General features: G+C 45.8%; 1 protein-coding gene across 5 annotated transcripts in view; it reads right to left on the bottom strand.

The window, feature by feature from the left end:
- LOC144170366 (uncharacterized) overlaps positions 1-22,358 on the bottom strand; it is an 87,130-nt gene that overhangs the window by 63,654 nt on the left and 1,118 nt on the right. For all 5 annotated transcript variants that reach the window (XM_077700126.1, XM_077700132.1, XM_077700129.1 and 2 more), the window contains exon 3: positions 20,147-20,224. In XM_077700126.1, coding sequence (XP_077556252.1) covers positions 20,147-20,224 — 78 coding nt within the window. The remainder of the gene's footprint in view (positions 1-20,146; positions 20,225-22,358) is intronic.

Below are 22,358 nucleotides of genomic sequence, written 5' to 3'. Positions count from 1 at the left end.
GTGTAACAAACAACCTTATCATTAGAGGGCTTCCTGAAGAAGAAAACGAAGGACACGCAGAATCGGAACGTATTAAAGATTTTTTTTTCTAGCCACCTTAAAATTGAAGCTGGATACATTGAGAGAGCCCATAGACTAGGACAACTCCGACTTCTTCTTCTTCTTCTTCTTCTTCTTCTTCTTCTTCTTCTTCTTCTTCTTCTTCTTCTTCATCATCATCATCATCATCATCATCATTCTACTGTGTTTCAGTTTGAACTTACAAACTGGGGGTGAAGAGAAAAAAGCAGTGACTGCGCACTGCTTGACGGTGCCTCTCCACCCTCACAAGTCAGCAGTGGGTACAAGGTAAAAGCACTAAGAAGATGCGTAGAGATACGTGCGCGCTTGCGCAGCACAGGTGAACATGACCGTACAACGCATTATGGGTGTGTAGATTCCTGAAAGAAAATCTTGCGGATGGCAGATGTAGACAGAGTACTGGTTGATTATGGAGCGCAGTATTTAAAAACTTCGGAACAATATAATTTAACATAGAAAAGCCGTAATTAGTTCGGCACTTCCGTAACACAAAATTGTAAGGTTTTCTAACATCATATGATGACTGGCGGCAGGTAAGTGAGACAACTGAAGAAAGAAAATGGTCATTCCTTGCGGTTAATTTTTTATACGAACAAACGTGTAGTCAAATAGTCTGTTGACCGGTGCAATATTGTATTGCAAATACACATGCCCAGTGTGAGAATCATGATTTATTGACAATTCCGCACAGCATTTTCTTCTGTAAGATTAGTAACTTCGAAACATTGGTCACTGAGGTGTTGCCCCATACGAGAAAATAGCTTAAATGGGAGAAAAATAAAGTGTAATACAGTCGAACACGGATATATCGAACACGGGTATATCGAATTATTGTCTATATCGAACTCCTGAACTATCCCCTTGAAAATTCTGTGTAAAAGTATAGGAATTCGTACGTTTATATCGAACCGTATTTTTCCCGACATTGGGTATATCGAACGCCGCGCGAGCAGGAAGGTGCTCTTCGGCGGTCGCTGCACCCCCGATTGAGGTTGAGGAGGATGTGGAGGAATGCGCGGGCATGGTGAAGACTGGCTCGCGGAACTAATCCCCCCTACCTGAACGAATTTGCGCCTGCCCAGTCGGGCCCCGCTACCGGCCGCCGTAGCGTTAGCGGACGGAGCCCGGTATGCTAAATATCTCTACGCACACAAGCCCGAACGCTCGGAAAATGTCCTTTTTTTTGCGGCTGCGTACGTCCCACGGCTTCCCGAAAAAATAGTTTTTTTTCTCTTTCTGGGTCTGGCTTCCCCTGATGTTGTCTCGGGAAAGGGAAGAGGGAACGAAGGCGCTGGCGGCGTCCTCCTTCTTTTGCATTTTGCTGCTGTTGCTGCTGTTTGGCGAGTTGTCCCGCACCTTTCGGATATCACTGTTTCTCTCGGAGATGACCATCGCGAGCGCTTTGTTGGAGTCCGTTGAGAGAGCCTTGGAATTGTTACCTTCAAAGTTCTTGTAGTACGTGCGCGCTGTTCTTCTTTTGCGTGCGTGTTGTGCGTGGTGTGCGAAGGCGCAGCGTACTGCTGGAATTTTCTAGTTGTGCAGCCTCGAGAAGATCGAGACCAGTGTCTTTAATTTAATTTCCAGGACGGAGAAGCAGGCCAGGATCAGCGATTTTTTTTTCACGGAAATAAAGCGTCCTGTTGCGTCGTGAGTGCGGAATTAGTTGTCATTCTTGAATGCGACGATCGGTAAGTGATCGTCCGCCATAGGTGAGGTTTCAGAGCCCATATTTTTTATATCGAATTTTTCATATATCGAACTATTTCGCGATCCCCTTGGAGTTCGATATATCCGTGTTCGACTGTACAATGCAACATTAGTTTTCGTAGGTAGAATGTGCCGGTTACGTGAAGTAATTCGGACAATCCTAGTAAGCGTTGAAGAAATGTTGCTAACGTGGGCATGCCATGACATAGTATTACTTAACGTGACACCCAGTGATTTGAACGAGTCTACGTAGTCGATAACACTGCCGCCTACGTATAGAGAAGGAGGGTTAAATACACGTTTTTTTTTGGGCAGAAAAAGTACTGCTTTAGTTTTTTCAGTGTTGATTTTTAACGAGTTCGATAATGACCATGTGGCAAGTAATGAAAGCACGTGGTTTGCCATGTCATTTAAGTGTTGTACGTCATTGGAAGGGAAAAATAGGCTGGTGCCATATGCGTATATGTACAGTCGAACACGGATATATCGAACTCCAAGGGGATCGCGAAATAGTTCGATATATGAAAAATTCGATATAAAAAAATATGGGCTCTGACACCTCACCTATGGCGGACGATCACTTACCGATCGTCGCATTCAAGAATGACAACTAATTCCGCACTCACGACGCTACAGGACGCTTTATTTCCGTGAAAAAAAAAATCGCTGATCTTGGCCTGCTTCTTCGTCCTGGAAATGAAATTAAAGACGCTGGTCTCGATCTTCTCGAGGCTCCACAACTAGAAAATTCCAGCAGTACGCTGCGCCTTCGCACACTGGGCCAACACGCACGCAAAAGAAGAACAGTGCGCACGTACCGCAAGAACTTTGAAGGTAACAATTCCAAGGCTTTCTGAACGGACTCCAACAAAGCGCTCGCGAATGTCATCTCCGAGAGAAACAGTGATCTCCGAAATGTGCGGGACAACTCGCCAAACAGCAGCAACAGCAGCAAAATGCAAAAGAAGGAGACCGCCAGCGCCTTCGTTCCCTCTTCCCTTTCCCGAGACGACATCGGGGGAAGACAGACCAAGAGAGAGAGAGAAAAAAAAAAATCCCTTTTCGGCAAGCCGGGGAACGTACGCAGCCGCAAAACAAAAAAAAGGACGTGCGCAGTCGGGGCATCCCTACCTCACATTGTCACATTTTCCGAGCGTTCGGGCTTGTGTGCCTAGAGAGATTTAGCATACCGGGCTTCGTCCGCTAACGCTACGGCGGCCGGTAGCGGGGCCCTACTGGGCAAGCGCAAATTCGTCCCGCTAGGGGTGATTAGTTCCGCGAGCCAGTCTTCGCCATGCCCGCGCATTCCTCCACATCCTCCGCAACCTCAATCGGTGGTGCAGCGACCGCTGAAGAGCACCTTCCAGCTCGCGCGGCGTTCGATATACGCAATGCCGGGAAAAATACGGTTCGATATAAACGTACGAATTCCTATACTTTTACACAGAATTTTCAAGGGGATAATTTATGAGTTCCATATAGACAATAATTCGATATAGCCGTGTTCGATATATCCGTGTTCGACTGTATAATGTATTTTGCATAGCAACTGATTTTTGGAATATCATTAATGTTTATATTAAAAAGGAGTGGTCCTAAAATAATACCTTGAGGGACGTCATTCGAATTGTTGAGAGTTTGTGAAGGACATTGGTTAATCACCACATATTGGGATTGTGCCGCCAGGTACGATTTAATTACCATAGTGTTCTACCATAGTGTTCTAATTTATTCTAGTGTTCATAGTGCTCTAATACCATAGTGTTCTAATTTCGCGAAAAGAACGTGGTGACTGAGGCTATCGAAGGCTTTGCTAAAATCAACAAAAATCCCAAGGGTTAGAAGCCGAGTTTCTAAAGCAGCACGGAGGAGATGGCCCTCACCCTGCCATCACTGACGCAGACTGCATGACAGTAATCAGCGACTCCAGAACGGCTGTTCGAAACTTCGCCAAGGGCCGCATCTTCACGGAAGCTGTGCGGATACTGCGTCACTTGCCACCAACGAGCTCAAGGAACATTAAAATAAAATCATGGATACCCACACATGAAGGCGAGAATGTGTCCGGGACCAACACGAACCACAACGAGATGGCACACGTGGCCGCGCGAGCACTTACTCCCCACGCCGCCGCCCCCAGCCGTTCTGTAGAGTGGTTCTGCACAAAAGACCACATGACCGACTAAGGTGAAATAACCAAGGTTTATCGATTAGCCCGCCGGACCTTCTCACCCCACACCTAGGTCTGAGCCAAGCAGAAGCCATCATGCTACGCCAACTACAGACAGGATCGGTACCCACCCCTGCACTGCTACACCACATGTACCCCGAGACGTACCCAACCGTTGAATGCCAAATCTGTCGCAAGGGAAGGGCCAACCTGGCACACATCCTATGGGAATGTACCAAGCACCTCAACGCATCTACATCAAAAGCCATCCAGCCACGGCTCAAAGAAGCCATACGGACTACAACTATGCTATGGGCCGTCCAGCAGGTCCTGGAGGCGCTTGAAAGGCACGGGGCTCGCGAGCCGGCAATGGCGAGTTTGAGCCCCTAGCCGAGTACCCGCACCACCCCCAGGATGACAAAAGGCCCATGTCGCGGCGTGTAAAAACGTTGTCTGCTGGTCTCAATAAAAGTTTATTCAATCAATCAATCAAATAAATTAACAATAAATAAACACGGCCGCGATGTGTGCTTCGCAGCCAACCGCAGGCAGCGACCACGCGAAGAGCTAAGCAACGACCATCGGGACAAACATATAGCGTTCTAGAAAAATCTAGAACATGGTGACCGATGGAGAGAGTAGGGAAACACGTAAAAAGCCTACCGAAGGAAAGATGTTGCAAGCAAAACAAAAGGAGCTTTATATACCAGCGAACCGGCCGCAATCTCCCACCTCGCGGCATGGAAAGTGGAATTGATGTTGAAAAACCTGAAGTTTCCACTCGAACCGAAAACCCAAACTGCTGAACGAAATAATAAATAGCCAAAAAATAGTTTTCTTTTGTTTGATTTTCGGTTCCGGTTTCATTCTGACACCCTGCTCCTGAGTACAGTGGTCAGAAGAGGGGAAGCAGTCCCTAAGCATTGACAACTACAGTATCAAAAAGCTCACACGTATCATCCCAGACATTCGAGGCATATTACAGAACGGGTGCCAGACAGTAGAGTGCAGTTTCATGAAAGACCTTGCAACCCAAAATTCTCTCCATCCGCAAACTGTGCCCACATAGCACAGAGTTTGCAGTTTAATAAAGTTAACATGCGGCGCAAAGGTCAGCTGGTCACCAAACAGCACAAGAAGATAAGCTGTCGTCAAAGTTTGAGGGAAAGTAACATCTTGAACAGAGTATTGAAAAAGCCTATGCTCTAATTTAAGCCACCAGCTTCCTTCAAAATCTTGACGCCGCCAGAACAATGCAACAAATATGAGAACACCTAAACACTCCTTATGATGGAATGAATGTGAAAGCACTGATGTCCAGTTGCTTATGATGGAATGAATGTGAAAGCACTGATGTCCAGTTGCCTGATGGATACACCGGAATCGTGTGCAGTGCCATGTTCCTCGGCCTTGAAAGGAGCAGAAGCAGTATGCCTTACTTCAGCTTCCTCCTCTCGCCAACGCCGCTTTGCCTCAGCTTTTCCCTGTCACGCCTCCGGGTACTGCTTTCGCACCCCCTTCACTGCTGCTCTCTCAGCTGTCTTTGTGGTGGACGATTTCAGGTCTTTCGGCGCAGCAGTGTTGGCTGCTCATTCGGCCCTCCTTGCTGGGTTCCACCGCTCCCACTTCTCTTCGACGCTGAACTGCATTGGGCAACCAGGTTTCACACCTACTGTTGAAGTAGACGCAGACACTTCAGACTCCACTGCTCCGATGAAATTCGAAGAGCAGGTGTTGTGCCAAAAGCAGCACACTTTTTTCACTGACAGTCATCATATGAAGCCAATGGCGTCACCAGCTCCCCATTAGCTCATATGGCACATGCTAATCTGGCGCATGCCAACTTTCACATCACCTGGCAGAGGTCATTTAGCAACGTACTTAGCATGTTCAAATTACTCCTGCAGACCTCGGTAATTTTGCCTTTAGCCGGCTAGAGCCATCGAACGGGTATGGCGCGAGAGTAGTTTGCTCATTCCGCATGGCGGAGCCCCACGGTTTGATTTCCATCCATTCCCAAAACCACCCCAATTTTTTTTTTCAAACCAATTGCATTAAATTAATTGTTCTCATGTTGTCAGTTATTTTATGTGCCATCTCTTGGTCCCAGTACCAGATATCCAGCCTACAGAGTTGAGTAATGCTCACGTATTCAAATGAAGAATGCTTTACACAACTGAAACATCGTTAACAAGTAAAAAAAATAACAGAGGGCCTAGAACAGACCCCACGTCACTGGAGGCACAGTAATTCACACTGACGTAGCAAAATCATCCCATGAGTAACTTATCATAATTAGCAAACACGTGATTGATTACATTAAAAGCCTTTCTCACATCAAAGTACACAGCATCAAGCTGCTTCGGACATTTGTTGCATGAAAAAAACAAGATTAGGAGTTGTGGAGCAGCTAGACATAAACCCATGCTACTACACGAAACATTGAGTAAAACGGCCGATGGCACCAGTTTTGAAGATAAAAATTGATTGTAGGGTTTTAACGGGCCGATGCAACGCAGGTGATGAGGCGTGCCGTAGTAGAGGGCTCTAGATTTATTTTGACCACTTGGGGATCTTCATCGTGTGCCGAACTCTCGTACACACGGGCATTTTTTTTTTTTGGCCTCCATCAGAAAAGCGGCCGCGGCAGCCGGGAATTGAACCTGCTTCCTCGTGCTTAGCAGCACAGCGCCTTACCCACTGAGACACCACGGCGGGTAAGATAAAAATAATGTGTACTACCTTCCAAGATTCTGGGACAATAGCAGGTTGAATTGAAATATCAACCGTAGTGGTTAGTGAAGGAGTGAAGAAGTACCCTCAGCGCTAAAGAAAAATGACAAATGTCATCTCCGCTAACTCTTGGAGCACAAAATTTAGACAGAGTTCGACAGCACTTTTTAGAAATACAGAGGGCAACTGCTCTGCCAAGGCATTAGTAACCTCTTCAATTGGGTTGCCATTGTCATCCAAGATGTTAACGGTTTGGACAGATCGAGAGCAAACGTACCGCCTGAAACTCTTTGAGCTCACGTACCTGCAAATAGTACCATTACCATAGACAAGGCAGGACCCATTCGTCTCTCTTTTCTTATAGTGAAGCAGTCTATGGCTAAGGCAAACCGTTCGATGTTAGCAAGCAGAAAATCATCCAAAGCATGAAGTGTGCATGCATGGAAGAAACCAAATGCGAGTGGCACCAAGCGCAAAAGGGAGATGAAACATCGGATCCCTGGCGGTGAAACAAGTCATGGCCACGTGTTTGCAACATAGATGAGGGCCACAAGGGGAGAGAGAAGACCCTCGCAGCAGATTGCAAGTTGGTACGAGAAACGGAATTGCGAGAGCAGCGGCGGTGAGAGAACATTCTTAGAATGCACCCATGCCGATCTGGTGGCCCGGACTGCAGAACATTGACTGATTGCAGGGTTTAAAGGGACCCTGCAACACTCTTCATGCAGTGCAAGTAAACCTGCGCGACGTTTAGATTACACTGCCAGGAACACCCGAGCCGAATATTACACGTGCACGTGAAGCGGTAAGGGTGCAAATCGCCATGAAAGACGCGGAAAAACCAACCGTGCTCTCTTCAATTCTCCTCATTATGCACCCCTGGCATGGCCTCTGCGACGTCAATCGGGCCATGGCTGTCCTGGCTGTCCTATTGGCTGTCGCTGGTCAACTTCACGCCTAAATTCTGGCATTTCCTGTGACGATCAGCCGTCGTCGGCGCTGTGCACAGAGTTGCGCTGTGTATCAACCTCTTCTATGTTTGAACCTGTCCGCATGCATTTGGCGTTTCTTTTGTTTTGAGTGCGCGCGGAGTTTGAGTGACGAACTAAATATTCCACTTTCAACAAGCCCACTCGACAACAAACGCTTATTGCTGCAAAAAACGCCCTACCAGCCTGAGCGCTTGCTTGCGAGCAGGCCGCCATGCCTGCTTTTTCATAGCACCAGACCGGAAATAGACCCGTCCACGTTGCGGGGAAAAGGACAAAACTCCCCGGCATGTGACATATCGAAGGCCGCCGAACAGATTGCCGCGCGCCGCCCCCCTTTCCGGGAGAGAGCGCGCAGCTTTCGTCGCGTTGTCCGCAGTTGAGTTGAGAGGGAACATTTAGGCGCGATTTTTCATTGCGCGTAGTTTCGGTGATAGTGAACGGATTTTCATAGTTCTTGCGGGAGGAGATTGCTGGGACAATGGACTTTACCCCAAAATACATTTCGAGTAGTCGATAGTAAGTGTTTCAGGGTCCCTTTAACGTGCCAATGCAATGCAGGCGATGAGGCGCACCGTAGTGGAGGGCTCCGTATTAATTTGACCACCTGGGGATCTTTAACATGCACTGAAATGTCGAAAATATGGGCATTTTTGCTTTTCGCCACAGCCGCGGCGGCCGGGAATTTAACCCGCATCCTTGGAATACAGAACAGGGCCGTGACGCAGAGTACCAGTGTCAACATTGTGCTGATCGCGCTGCGTGGGAACAGGAGTGGGCCTGTGATGCCAAGCGCAACAAATAACATCGAGACTGTGATATTGCTGCAACCAGAAAGAATTCATCCAAAATGTGAAGTAAATGCAGTCGTACTGTTGCACCATCAAGTTGCCAATAGAAGTCCACTAGTAAACCACCTTCACAAAGTAGACTGGCTGCGTCACCTCTTGCAAGTCCAATGAAAGGAACGGTCATCAATGTAATCTTTTTGTCGACACAAGAGTAAAAGCAAGCAGCAGTTCGCCAACACCTAACACCTCGGCCGTTAACGGAAGTTTCTAGCTGTCATGTCATCCTTTGCGCGTGCGCACGCACGCACGCACACATGCGCACACACACACACACACACACACACACACACACACACACACACACACACACACACACACACACACACACACACACACACACACACACACACACACACACACACACACACACACATATATATATATAGATGCTCCTCTTCGGTCAGCCGGCTTTTCATGCGCTTGCGGAGAGCGAGTTTGAGCTGTGTTGGAGGATCCTCTGAGGGGTCAAGCCACTCCGCCCAAGTGCCAGGAGAAGGGGAAAGGGAGTCTGTGTATATGTTCCTTGTCTGTACAATCTCTAAGCAGTCCCCCATGTAGTGCTGGTTGTTGGGGTACCAGTGACCACAGCGTGGGCAGCTAGGGCGGCCAGGTTTATTTTCTATGTAGTGGATGATATGTGGGGTGCGTAGGACACCTGCTTGAGCTCGGTGGATGCAACTTGTCTTCGATCGCGGCCATGAGATGAGGGGAACGCAGTGTGTGTCTTGATCAATGTGAAGCTATATACATGGACATTTCTGAATACAACACAACCGCATCTGCACAAAAATGATTGCCAACGCATATAATTGGAACCTATTGTGTGCTAACATTTAAATTTTTAGGACTGTTTTTAGCAGATTCCAGTTAAAGGAGCCATGAAAAGAAAACACAAGTTTGGTTCATTCGAAAGATTGCCACGTTAGAACCATACTGACACCACTTTTAACACAAACTTCGCTCAAATAAGCTACATAATTAGGAAAAAAGGGAATGACCATGCGACCCACCAGCTCATTTCCCGCAACAGAACCTATGATGTCACACAAGAATGCTCTGCAATTGGCGGAGGCCGGCAAAAGCAAACGCAAGTTAGGGAGGGCTTACCAGTTTGCATAGTGAGCTATATGCCCGTTAAACATACTGCACATTCCTTTTATGACACTAAGAACGGTGGAGTAAACGGTTGAAGTTCCGAATAAACACGCAAGTATGTACGCCAATGCGTACGAAACTACCGCCAGCCGAACTCGACATCTCGCCGTCGCCACCGTCGCGCAGACGAATTTTCAGGATCGAGGCTCTTCGGGGCCAACGAACCGTCCCCGCACGCACAGCCGCGACCTTGCTTGGTATCGCAATCCCTTCACAGGAGGTTGGCCGTCATATCGCCAACCAGCAAAGGTAAAAATAGAAACGAGGGGAGTAAGGAACAGCAAGCAGCGACGAGATAGTGACAGTCGTCGCAGTTTCGGAATGGTGTTGGCTTGCTGCTATTGTTAGGAGCTCGTTTCCAGTTTACAACCACTGAAAACTTCAGTTTGTTCGAGTACTTTACAATGAAATTTCGTTGCTGCATTTTGAAATGCCCATGTAGTACGGGCAAATCGTCGAGGGAGTGCGACATCCCCGCCGGTGAGGAGATCTCCTTTCATGTGCTGCCCAACGACGAACCTCGGCGAAGCAAGTGGCTACGTTTTGTGAACTTTGCAAACGGAGGAGAAAGAGAGCTAAAGGAAGTACAAGTGTGCTCGCTTCATTTCCGAGGAAGTGATTACGGCAGGGACCCTTACATTAGCTCACACCTGGGACATGCTGGCGCTCGTCGCCGACTTCGTCAAATCGCCGTCAAAGCGCTCTGACCTTGGGGGAAAAAAATGCCGTACACACCGCGCATTGACGCTCGTATCTTTCTTGTCGAAGCAGAGAGCTCACGCGAACGGCTTTCCATACATGACACCGGCCAACTGGCATAAGCGATACTGCTACTGAAATTGAACTATTATTAACCGTAATAAAAATACGGCACATACGGCACAAAAATACGGCGCATACGGCACAAAAATACGACATACTAAGTATCTGTTTCATGGACCGGCTCGTATGACGCCATTGTTCACGTCACGAAATGTGCAATTCAGTGGGAGATTTAAAAGCCTTATTTCTCAGTGAATAAAGCATCATTTGCTTCCGGGAAAGCGCTTAGGGTACTATGAAACACCTAATCTTTCGAATAAAACAAACTTTTGTTTTCTCTTCATGGCTCCTTTAAGGGACCATTGACAGGCTCGTTTAAACAGACAATTAAGTTACAAACATTGTCTAAGTATTTTATCAGATCAAACTCTACGACACAGAGGCCACATTCTGAGTTCTTCTGGCCGATTAACATGCATGCCTTCATGCAAGAAGTACGTTAAAAAAGCCGCCTTCTTTGCAGTGTTCTCCTCACTGACATCAGCTACGCAAGTCCGTTATGGCCACGGCATGAATAAACACAGCCAATATTTCCCATGAGACAAGTGAAGATCAGTATTTTGAAGACTTAGATTGCATCAAACCATTTTTCAAACCACTTTGTCAGGGCAGTGGCTCAAACCATTGCCACTATGGGAGTGGCATTTTTTGCTGTTCCAAGGGCTACGTATAAAACTTCTGACTTCTACTAAATGACAAAATAAACTCTTACATGAGCCCAGTGCAGCTGCAAACACAAAGTTCAGCATATTCATTTTGCTATCACACCACCAGTGTTGCTATGCTTGCAAGCACAAGCACCCACAGTGATGCGCAGCTAGCGCTCTTTCCTCTCACTTGACCACATACTGCACTGCATTACCATGATCGCAAAACGTAACAGACAACGATCTGTTTCGCCCCGCTTGCAAGAATGAACCTTATATAAGTGTACGTAACAGACAACGATCTGTTTCGCCCCGCTTGCAAGAATGAACCTTATATAAGTGTAGTGCGTAAAACGTCTGCCTTTAAATCTGTATGTCACAGGTTCAAATCTCAATACTGAAGTTTTCCTTCATCATTAAACTGATTTCTTCCTACATGTGACGCTTATTTTTATTATTGCAGTATTTTCGTAAGCTGGGGAAGTGCGACACAGTGTTACAGACGAACAGAGGGTCTCCTCGTTCAGTCTACATCAAAATGTTGACTACAGCATTTTGCTGTGCATTGCTTTGGCCTCTGTGTGTGTGTGATGGGAGAGTGTTGTGAAGAGCAGGAACCCACAATCCCAATGATGACAGCACAATTGCGAGACGAGACACCGACGCTAAACGAACAACCTGTTCACCTGCAGAATTCTAGGGAACTTGGTCTGGAGAAAGCGTTGTGAGCAGCCCACGTTCCGCTCCCAGTCACTCTAGCACCTCGCTGACTAAACAAAACAAACCAGGTTGCAGCACCATCAGTGCTGCGACCTGAGGCTTGCCCTAGTAAATGTATTCCCCTAACATTATTTGGCTCAGTGCGTCTTGTCTGCTTCCTATCCCAGTGCCATAAACACAGTGGTCCCCATCTGCACGATTATCATGTGTAGCCCTCACTAGCCAGGTTAATCTGCAAATGCCACCACAAACACATTTGCTGGGATCCTTGAGAAAGACTTCTGTCTATAGAGTAATTACACAGGAAGTAAAGATAAGAACCCTGCAACTGCTTATCAGGCTCCACTGATGGTCAAGCCAAGTAAGTAACAGAGTCTAAATGACTTTTTTTTTTCTTTCATCTCACAGCAAAGACTGTAAAATGCATGTTTTGGTGGTACTGCAAACACAGCTGAAAGCTCATTTTTCATTGACTACAGCTCTCGAAGTGGCAAAAATGACAAATGAGCACATCTGATTCGAATTCGGAACTGATAAGAACAGGCCTTTCCATTGTAAGGGCTTTTTATTGATTGCCGAAATGCCATTATCCCTGAAGAGCATTCCTGCCTCTCCTGTTCTTTTCTTTCTAACTTTCTGGACATTTGCCACAGATGTCAACTGAACCAACAACGAAGCTTTGGGCAAAGCATGGGAGGGAAGGATCACGCGCGCTGTCAATATCGAAGAATAAGTTGAAAGGACCAGAAAACGCGGCGCGACGATAATGCGCGGCTTTTGATTTACATTTTCTCAGCTAATACTCATCGCTTTAACAAAATTCTTCCGGGAGCAGATGGCTGATATATTGCTTTAGTTGGTTACATATACATCCATGCATCGTCGGAAGGTATTTCAAAGCACCAGGTAATACATTATTGAGCTGCGTAATGTCATCGACTGATTAGTATTTTCTACACTCGTAATGGCTGTTCATTCTAAAATGCTAAGTTTTGAAGCATTTCATAGGGTCATTACGTGCCCTATTTTGGATCTCTACTGCTGAATCCTGTTTAGTGGAATGTGTGCGTGACATTTAAGTGGCTCAAAGGACATGAACTCTGGCATATAAGTACAGACGCTGTAAGAAAGAATTAGAACGGTGACTTCTTTTTTGCCATGTTGGGCATTGCAACTAGGCCTGTGCATTCAGGTCAGCCCTTGTGAAAGCAAGGTCTGCATACAGTCTTGTAGAAGCTGACGGGAAGTCCCTTTTTGTAATTTTTAGCCAATTTTGTGCATCCTTGCCCCGATTACTTTTGAGGACACATGCACATCCACCGGAAACGGCTACCACCAAGCACAAAAGACAAGATTTGTTTTTTTCCCACGGAACACGGCCAACTACAAAACTTTGCCTTTTGCGAAGGTATGCACCATCGCTACTGCAGAAGTTAAGAAAAAAGTAAGGAATTGGTAATAACAACAACATACTGATGGACACGAACCCACAACTCACAAGGCAGATGATACATCAATGCCTTTCTTAAAAGGAGTGTTCCCAATTGATATAGTTCAGACACATACCAATGCAGGTTGCAAATCGGTTCATCTTTCTGATAGGAAAACACCTTGCTTGATGTGCCGCCATCTTTCATTCCCTCACTCCCTACAGCGTTTGCATGGCATTGCTGTCCTGTTTGTATGGTATTTTTACTTTTCAGAAGGAGCCATCACTTTACATCGTGTCCCATGTGCCTATGTCCCCGGAAGAAACTGATGTGGCCAACTAATGAGAGGACCAAAGACTTTCAATTAGGTTTGTCATTCACTGCAGCATTCGGGCAGTCAACGACAGAGCCTGTCGTGGTACAGTATAAGCTCGTTAATTCGAACTCGGTTAATTCGAGCTTACGGTTAACTCGAACTGACGCCCTGGTCCGGGCACAGCCCTGTATATTTCAACGGAGGAAAACTCCCGATAATTCAAACGCGTCGGTATCCAGAACGCTTAATTCGAACTGGAATCCCCTGGTTTCCATCATCGTTCCTCGCCGAAGAAGTCGGCCCAGAGTGATTACAATGTGTTGCAAACCCAAACCAAACAAATTTACTTGAGATGCAAAAGAACGAAACAGAAAAACAACAGGTCTCCAAAAATATATGTCCCATTGTCATGTTATAAATCACGCCCAAGACGAATGTGACTAAGATGAATCATACACAATGACAGTTTGCTCTTCTTTTTTCATTTATTCGCTTCCTATAACGAAAAGTATAGGGCAACAGCAAAAATGAAGCATTATGGCCACAGCACAGAGTAAAGAAAGTTAACTGCTTATGCTTAATACAGGGGTGAGACAGCTGAATCAGATTTGGGAGCCGTTTTTGGAGCAGCGAAATCTCGATTTTGGAGCAGAAGAACCTTGATTTGGAGCAGAAGAACGACGTTTATCTTATGTCACCTTAGAAGCCTCAAAAATCAAATTTTTGGCTACTCGGGGTGGGGGGGTGGGAAGTGCACTTTTTATTCAGTTTTGAATGTACATAACACTGGAACAGCCTTTCAATAACGATTTTCTATGAAAGTATCACAAGGTACAAACTGAAATACCTTTTTACAAACCATTTTTAAATTCTTAGGCTCTATGCATAGATAGCGTGGAGCTCCATTGAAAATATTGAATTGAAAAACTAAGCAATCGTAAGGCATTTTTATTATCATGTGAATGCCGAAATTATTATTTTTGTAATCCCAGACTCGGCTTTAAGCACACGTGTAGAGCCAAGGCAAAGCTTGCGCAAAGTGATGTGACAGTCGGCGCACCATCCACCACCCCCTCCACCTCCCCAAGCCCTCCCATTTCAATTCCCACAGTGCACGTTCACTACGATAGTAATTTGAGTAACGTTGGTATGTTTAGCTACCTCCCTTTCGGCATTAAATTTCACTTCAGATAGATGAACCATTGCAATATTACTAGCTTGCAATAGCCCGTCCCGCAATCGGACACTGCTTGAACATTTTGCGGCGATGTAGCCTGCGCCGCCACTTCTGCATTGCCGATCGTCCCATTCCTGCCGCTCGCAAGGCAGCAGTAACTAAGCGTTTTATAACACCGCAATGAGTCCGAAATTTCACTTCAAGCACGCACTGCACCTCACACTCAAGGCCGAAACACGGCGCATTCGCGGGCACCACGTTGTTTTTTATGAACTCCTGTCTTTCGAGTCACGCAACTTTCCGCAACAGATCAAACGATTGAATCAAGACCCAGCCACCCCCATAACCACAACCACAGTAGAAATCGGCAAACAGCACTCTGCCTGAACCACGACCAACTGCTTCGCCAGGCGGCCATATTTCCGAATCTTCACCACACAAAGATGGCGGCGCCCACTAACGTCGTTCCGGAGATACGGCGCTCCAAAAATTGTCGTCTTTTCATGTACTTGTACAAGTAGTTTGTCGCCTCAGTACATATTTTTATCTACAGGACTTTGCAATGTTTTTCGATGGGAAAACTTTGAAAACGCACAGAATATAACATGTACAAACCTACAATGTGACTTTCAAAAGAACTGTCTCGGGGACAATGTGGGTTTTTTTATTGAATGATCAATCAATTAAACCTTTACGAACAGCATCATTTCGGGAAAATTATGTCGTCAGTAAGCATTTTTCTCCACTGAAACTGAAGAAGAGTTAAAAGCCTCGGCTCTTAGACTGTTTTGGAGCAGTTTGGCGCAATTTTTGCAATTTTCAAGCTTTTGGAGCAGTCCGGCGCAGGAAAACCAATTTGTATCAAAACTGCGCAATATGCGCAGCTGTCTCACCCTTGTTAATACGCTAATAACGCATGATGTGTGACACAGCAGTCATAAATGTTAGGAATTCAAAACACTGACATTTTCCACTCGGAATTTGTCAGTCTCGGACAGGCACCCAGAGGGGAGAAACTTTCTGCAAAGGAAAAATTTCTCATCCACATGAAATGCAGACAGATGGCTACAAAGGAAAGCTACACAGCTTTCTCAAAAATTTTCGCAATTGAAGAGAAATTTGCCTTGGACCAGGACAATTTCTTTTATCTGCAAAAATGCCTAAGAAAGCTGCACAGCTTTCCTTTGCAGATGCATGGCTGCATTTTAGGTGGATGGGAAAGTTCCTCTATGCTGTAACATGCAACTTTCACAAGGGTGACGAGGTTGGTATATTGCACAACATGTTAACGTACTGTATTTCCAACTACGTGAAAAATAAAAAGTGGAGGCACGGTACAAAGCCACAATCTTTTGCCCAGCCAAAGCAAGTGAACATCTAACTGTGAATGGAATTTAAAGTGCTTTGTTTGACTGTAGCAAAATGTTTGCACCTACACAAGTTTTTTTTTTTTCTTTGTCAAATAATCGGTTTGTTTTAGACCATCAGTTGTGGGAACCTCCTCTGATATCTTCCCTTCAAATCTGGAAGCTGACAAGGTAAGGCACCACAGAAGGCAACATTTCAACGAACTGCAGGAACTGATTGGTTGTGGGGTTTAATGCGCCGACGCTTCACAGGCGATGAGGCGTGCCATAGTGGAGGGCTCCGGATTAATTTCGACCACCTGGGGATCTTTAATGTGTGCTGAAATCTCGAATATACAAGCGTTCTTGCTTTTCGCCTTTACCAGAAAAGCGGCCGCGGCGGCCAAAAATCAAACCCGCGTCCTTGTGCTTAGCAGCACTATGCCTTAGCCACTGAGCCACAACAGCGGGTCAAACTGCAGAAACTAGAGCTTCCCTTGACGCACAAACCCATCACAGCAAGAGGAAACGCCAACAGTGCGGTATCTAGATATGACCAGAGGTGTTGAAACCAGTGCTACACATACAACTCTGTACTTTCACAGTACAGTGCACCAATACAGTAGCAGACCGTTTTTTCCGGCTCCAAAAAATCGGACTCGCTGGATATCCCGGACTTTCCCAAGGAACCGCTAGCTGTCCGATATGAATAATGTATATGAACGGATATTTCAGACAAAATAAAGCCAAAAGTTCGATTTTACGCACAAAATTTTCGGCGAAAGAGCTGCGGTGCGATTCCAGGACAACGTTATTTTGAATCCTAAGCCACCTGTCTAGCTGCGGATTGGATGGGGATTGGCTGGACTCCCGCCGGATTAACAAAGTTTGATCTTGGAAGCCAGAAACAGGTCATGCATGGCCAGCTTTTTTAGACATCACTTTTTTAGACAACAGGTGACGCTGTCTCATAGACCAGAATTTTGCCGAGTCGGCCATTTTGCGACAACCGGTGCGCACATCTGGCGGGCATTTCTTGGGGACTGCGTCGAGAGCTGACGACGCCGCAGTCACACACTGTTGTTTGGTGCCGTGCGTGGATATCAGACGTCCCAGCGGCATCAAAAATCAGTAAGTGCCATTTATTCGGTATGTCAGCAGCGCAAAGTTTAACAGTGCTTCAAGGAGAACATTCAAAGCATCCGAGAGCTGTCAGGTTTGCCCATAAATTCCGTTCTCAACCCGCTAAGGCGGCGTGCCACCCTACGCACGCTTTGTCCTCACAGGGGTTGCCTGTAAGGCTACGTTTCGCCGCACCAGCAGGACACCTGACTTTTTATAAACAATTGATGTTTGCTTTCTTAATTCTGTGCAGGTTGCCGTCATTGCCTTTACTTTCGATATAAAGAATCTACTTGCCCGGGCGTCACTACGCCGTTGTTGGCTGCAACAACAATCAGCGTAAGCGCAAAGTACTCATACAAGAAACGTGCAAAGTGCACCACGACAAAAGAAGTGTCTGCATGTGCGGAGTCTATTCGCTGCGCGAATTTCCTGCGTCCCTTGAGTGCCGCCGCGAATGAGTATAACGCTGAATTGGAAAGATTTCGAACCTAGCAAATTTGCGAGGGCAAGTACGGCCGTACGCTGATTTTGGAAGTGCTGTTTATTCACTTTCATGCTCAATCCTTATCGCACATGTCTGTGCTCTGGAGGCGTTCTCTGTTCATTTTATTGATGGGAAGCCAACAAAAATCAACCAGCACAAAATTAAGAAAGCAAACATCAATTATTTATAAAAAGTCGGGCGTCCTGCTGGTGCGGCGAAACGTAGCCTTACAGGCAACCCCCTTACGGGGGTTGCCTGTAAGGCTACGTTTCGCCGCACCAAAGCGTGCGTAGGGTGGCACGCCGCCTTAGCGGGTTGAGAACGGAATTTATGGGCAAACCTGACAGCTCTCAGACTCTTTGAACGTTCTCCTTGAAGCACTGTTAAACTTTGCGCTGCTGACATACCGAATAAATGGCACTTACCGATTTTTGATGCCGCTGGGACGTCTGATATCCGCGCACGGCACAGAACAGCAGCGTGTGACTGCGGCGTCGTCTGCTCGCAACGCAGTCCCCAAGAAATGCCCGCCAGATGGCTCACCAGTCGTTAAAAAATGGCGGCGCCCAGTGCACATTGGAAATTCTTGTCTATAAGAAACATCATCATGAGGTTTGTTCTCTGTTGCGCGTCGTGCACATTGTTCTTTTATTGATTGGTAGCCAGTGCGGTGATTGTGGTTCACGGGGTCCACCCCGTCGCCTGTACACTGTGCGTACCATCACAAGGATTGTGCTCAGTCATATTTAAATAAAATAAAGTTCATTTTTGCGACTTGCGGATTTTTCGGACTGCTCTTTTTTTGCGGACTATTTTTTGCTCCCCTCCAGCTCCGAAAAATCGGTCAGCTACTGCAATCCCACACACCATGAACAAAATTCAATTAATTTTGTGCGCCTTTCACACAGTCTTGATATTGGCGGACATAAAAATGGTAAAAGAGGGAAGGCAAGAGAAATCTCACACATTGAGGGTTTTCAAGCTATTATCTGACCTTGAAAACCTATTGAGAAACTATATGTGCAAAGTGTTTGATGTTTCATTAGAGAAAAGTAGAAATTGAAGTTACACAATGCAAGGACAACATCTGGACATTACTTCAGGCTAATGAAAACGTCCCCAAATGCTTCTTCGGTGCAAAAGAAGGCCTAGCGCAAAGTGCATGCACTGGTTGTGAAGGCAAATCTCCGTACTTTCCTATTCGGATGAGCGTGCGATACACACAACACTGGACGATCAATAACACTCGCACAACGCCACTGTTTGCCACACTCAAAGGCTGCACAAAAAAATTTCTGCTGCATTTTCGACCTTTCACCACCTTATCTCAGGACGTGACAGCGCAAGAACATTTATGGACGATGTCGGGGCATTCCGTTTCTGAGAAGAGGCGCCCCGGGAGTGCATTTTTTCTTTTCATTTGAAAAGAAAAGTGCACCCGCTTATCGGCGCGACAATTCAACCAAAGAGGCGCGAGTTCCAATGCCAGCAGCCGGCGACAACCACGAACCAGCTTCACCTTTGCGAATTCGACCGTAAGAACATGGATAGGATTATTTTTATGTTCACAGTGCCACGACCAGCTCACGAAACAGGCACAAACCATTTTTTTCTTTTTATGACTTCCATGTTGCAGTGCACTTTTTCCAAAATGACGCGTTTTTCCTTCAATGCACTTTCTTAGGTCGTCGATATGCCAGTCTTTATAAGAATATACTCAACAGAGTCGACAAAGAAGCAATCCGTCACAGGCACTCCGAGTTTGGCATCTTGTACAAGTTTTCCTTTTCTTTTTCCAAGTTGTGCCTACCACTTATACTGGAGAAGAACTTCACAATTTAAACTTTCGAGTGGGTACATTTCCTACACAATTTCCTTATTCTGCCAGCAAGCACTCCTATTCACAGGGGGTTATATCCATGCTTTTTCACTACAAAATAAATAAATAAATAAAATAACGCCAAAGCCTCAAACGTGACCTGCCTTGTCACAGCCAGAGTGAACAAAGCTGGCAGACAGCTATGTTTCGTGTTTCTCCCAGTGGTTGAAACTTCACAATGTACGTTTCCGCTATTCGCAGGCAGCATACACAACCACACAGCCATTTGCAGCCAGTGCATGGCATAGCATAATAGCATGATTTATGGCAACTCAGGAGGCCAGAAATTAATGTGGTCCCACCCATTCTGCGCAACACAAACTGGACACTACAGATGCTCCAATATTCAAAATCCAAAACAGTTCGCAACGGTTTCAGCATACGAGGGAACTAAAAATAAAGTTCTTGAATGTGACATTAAACTACAGATGATACCCACAACACTAAAAACGCACACATGAATTGCTCTATGGTCACACACACACTTGAGGCTGGAAAGTAAAAAGCCACTCACTTGTCGACTGCTTTGTTTTCCTGACTAGCTGAGCCTTCAGATTCCCCGTTCACGCCCTTGGCAGTTGTGGCTGGAGATCTGCAAAGGGAGACCAGCCACAAATCAATCAGCCAATCGTTATTTTTCTCCTATAGGCCATGCATAAATCATACCAGCACAAGAATAGTTCTTTGCCAGCTCCGTATTTAAACAGTGCAGCTTGCAGGCAAAGAAAAAATGAAAAAAAAAAAAGCAATAAAAAGAACCAGCAGAGCCTTTGGCGTCAAGCTTTGGTGTCACTGCGCACTTTCAATGTACTCCTGAAATGATCATTACTTGAAACCATCAGCAAATATCGTAACAAAAATGATAATATTGCTTTCTTGAATATACAATACAGTAGATCAGTTCCCAATTCTTTCCTCCCTGATTTTAGCTACAAGCATGTGAAATTTCACACGTAGTATACGTTTATAAAATTTTCAGCTGAAATCTGTCTTCTTCACTAAAGAGGGATTTATCAAATGACTACCTGATTTCTGAGTGGTGAATGCATTTTCGACAGTGATATTTGCATCCCTCCGTGGCAGCATAGCATGCCTACAATAAAATATTAAAAACATGTCGCTACAGCTGTGAAATGCTCGCTTTGCCGCTACAGGCCTGCCATTTTCAACTGCCGTCTTCCTGATGGGTACAGCGCAAACAAAACTCGGACAAGAAAGGACACAGGATGGACCACTACTAGCTACTGAAAAGTTTAATCGTGAACACACACACACATATATACATACACCCAAAGCCACCGTCATCACATTGTGTACATTAAAATGTACCAACCGGCAAGATCACGGGGAAACAACAAACGAAATGCTGCATATAATCCCACAACACAGGTACGAACCCAGAATAACGACACTGCACACTCCATCAACCTTTTTCCAAAAAAAGCAAACTCAGCGTCTGATAACATGACAGACGGTTGGCTGACACATGTATTTCCTTCTTTCTTGATGCGAAAAGCTACAATTAACCGATTAAACTTTTCAGTTGTTAGTAGTGCTCCGTCTTGCGTCCGCTCTTGTTGAGTTTTGTTTGCGCTGTACCCACCATGAACCTTTACCAACACGCCCAACTTGCAGTTCTTTTTTCAGTCTTCCTGGAAAACCCCACAGCGGGCTCATTACGCTGCGAAAGCAATGCACTCTACTGCTGATGTAGAACAATGTACTACAGTGCTGATGCCAATGGGTGCAGATAATCCACACATGTTTCAACCTAGTATGAGGCAGAGCATGCACCGCCAGCAAAACAGCTATAATGTTTCAACATTTCTAACAAAGCAAACAAACTGCAAGCTAAAGCCATGTCAAAGTTCACAGTTCACGCTAAGCTGAATAAAATGTTCAACAAGCTTTATCAAACTGCACCGAACAATTTATTTAGTGTGTTCCCAAAGGTGAAAAAAAGAAGGAATTAGAAATGAATGCGACTCAGGCAGCCTTGCTGAAATGACAAAAGAATTATTAAACAGCGATGATGTGTCATTCCTACCGCAATGGATTTCACCACACATAACTCTCGTGATTCGCGGCTAATGAAATGTGGCATTTTTATAAAAAAGGCAGTTGTGAGCACTGTGTTAAGCACAAATAGCAGGGCGCAAACCACAGTCCTCCCGCCACAATGATGTAAAATAGAAGTGCCAGATTCTATCTTTAACAAATGCTTTAAAACAATTAGAAGTTTCGCAAATGCTACACAATTTCCGAGTAACGGAAGTCTTCGGTGAAACTTCTGTGAAACCAAAATGGATCCCAAAACTAAAATAACGGCAGTTACTCCACAATCAGTACCATGGCGGCAAGAGCACACTATGTATGGTGACCACGGAAAACGAATCGAACAGCAAGAGTACAGGTGCATATTCAGGAAGCCTCTGACGTGCACACGATCCACGATTTGCGAGTACTTAAAACAACGCGAGCAGGCTACAATTGTACGTGGGCAGAACGTAAGGCCAGCGGTTGTGCCATGCAATCACTCCGCCGGTAGGAAATCCAATCAAAACAACCGAAACACACCGGCGAGACAGTGCTGTGTGAACAGGTGTGCGAACGAGAGCTTCTCGACCGTGAGACGGACCGGGCGATACGTCGTGGCGAGGCGAGGCGACACGCCGACGCCCAGAGCGAAGCCGTGCTAAGCGGTACGATTACAGCTTCTTTGATAA

This window comes from Haemaphysalis longicornis, unplaced genomic scaffold (assembly GCF_048455015.1).
Source record: "Haemaphysalis longicornis isolate Haplotype H1 unplaced genomic scaffold, Haemaphysalis longicornis Haplotype H1 scaffold_2, whole genome shotgun sequence".
NCBI classification, from domain to species: Eukaryota; Metazoa; Arthropoda; class Arachnida; order Ixodida; family Ixodidae; genus Haemaphysalis; species Haemaphysalis longicornis.
This window is presented reverse-complemented; position numbering and strand designations above follow the sequence as displayed.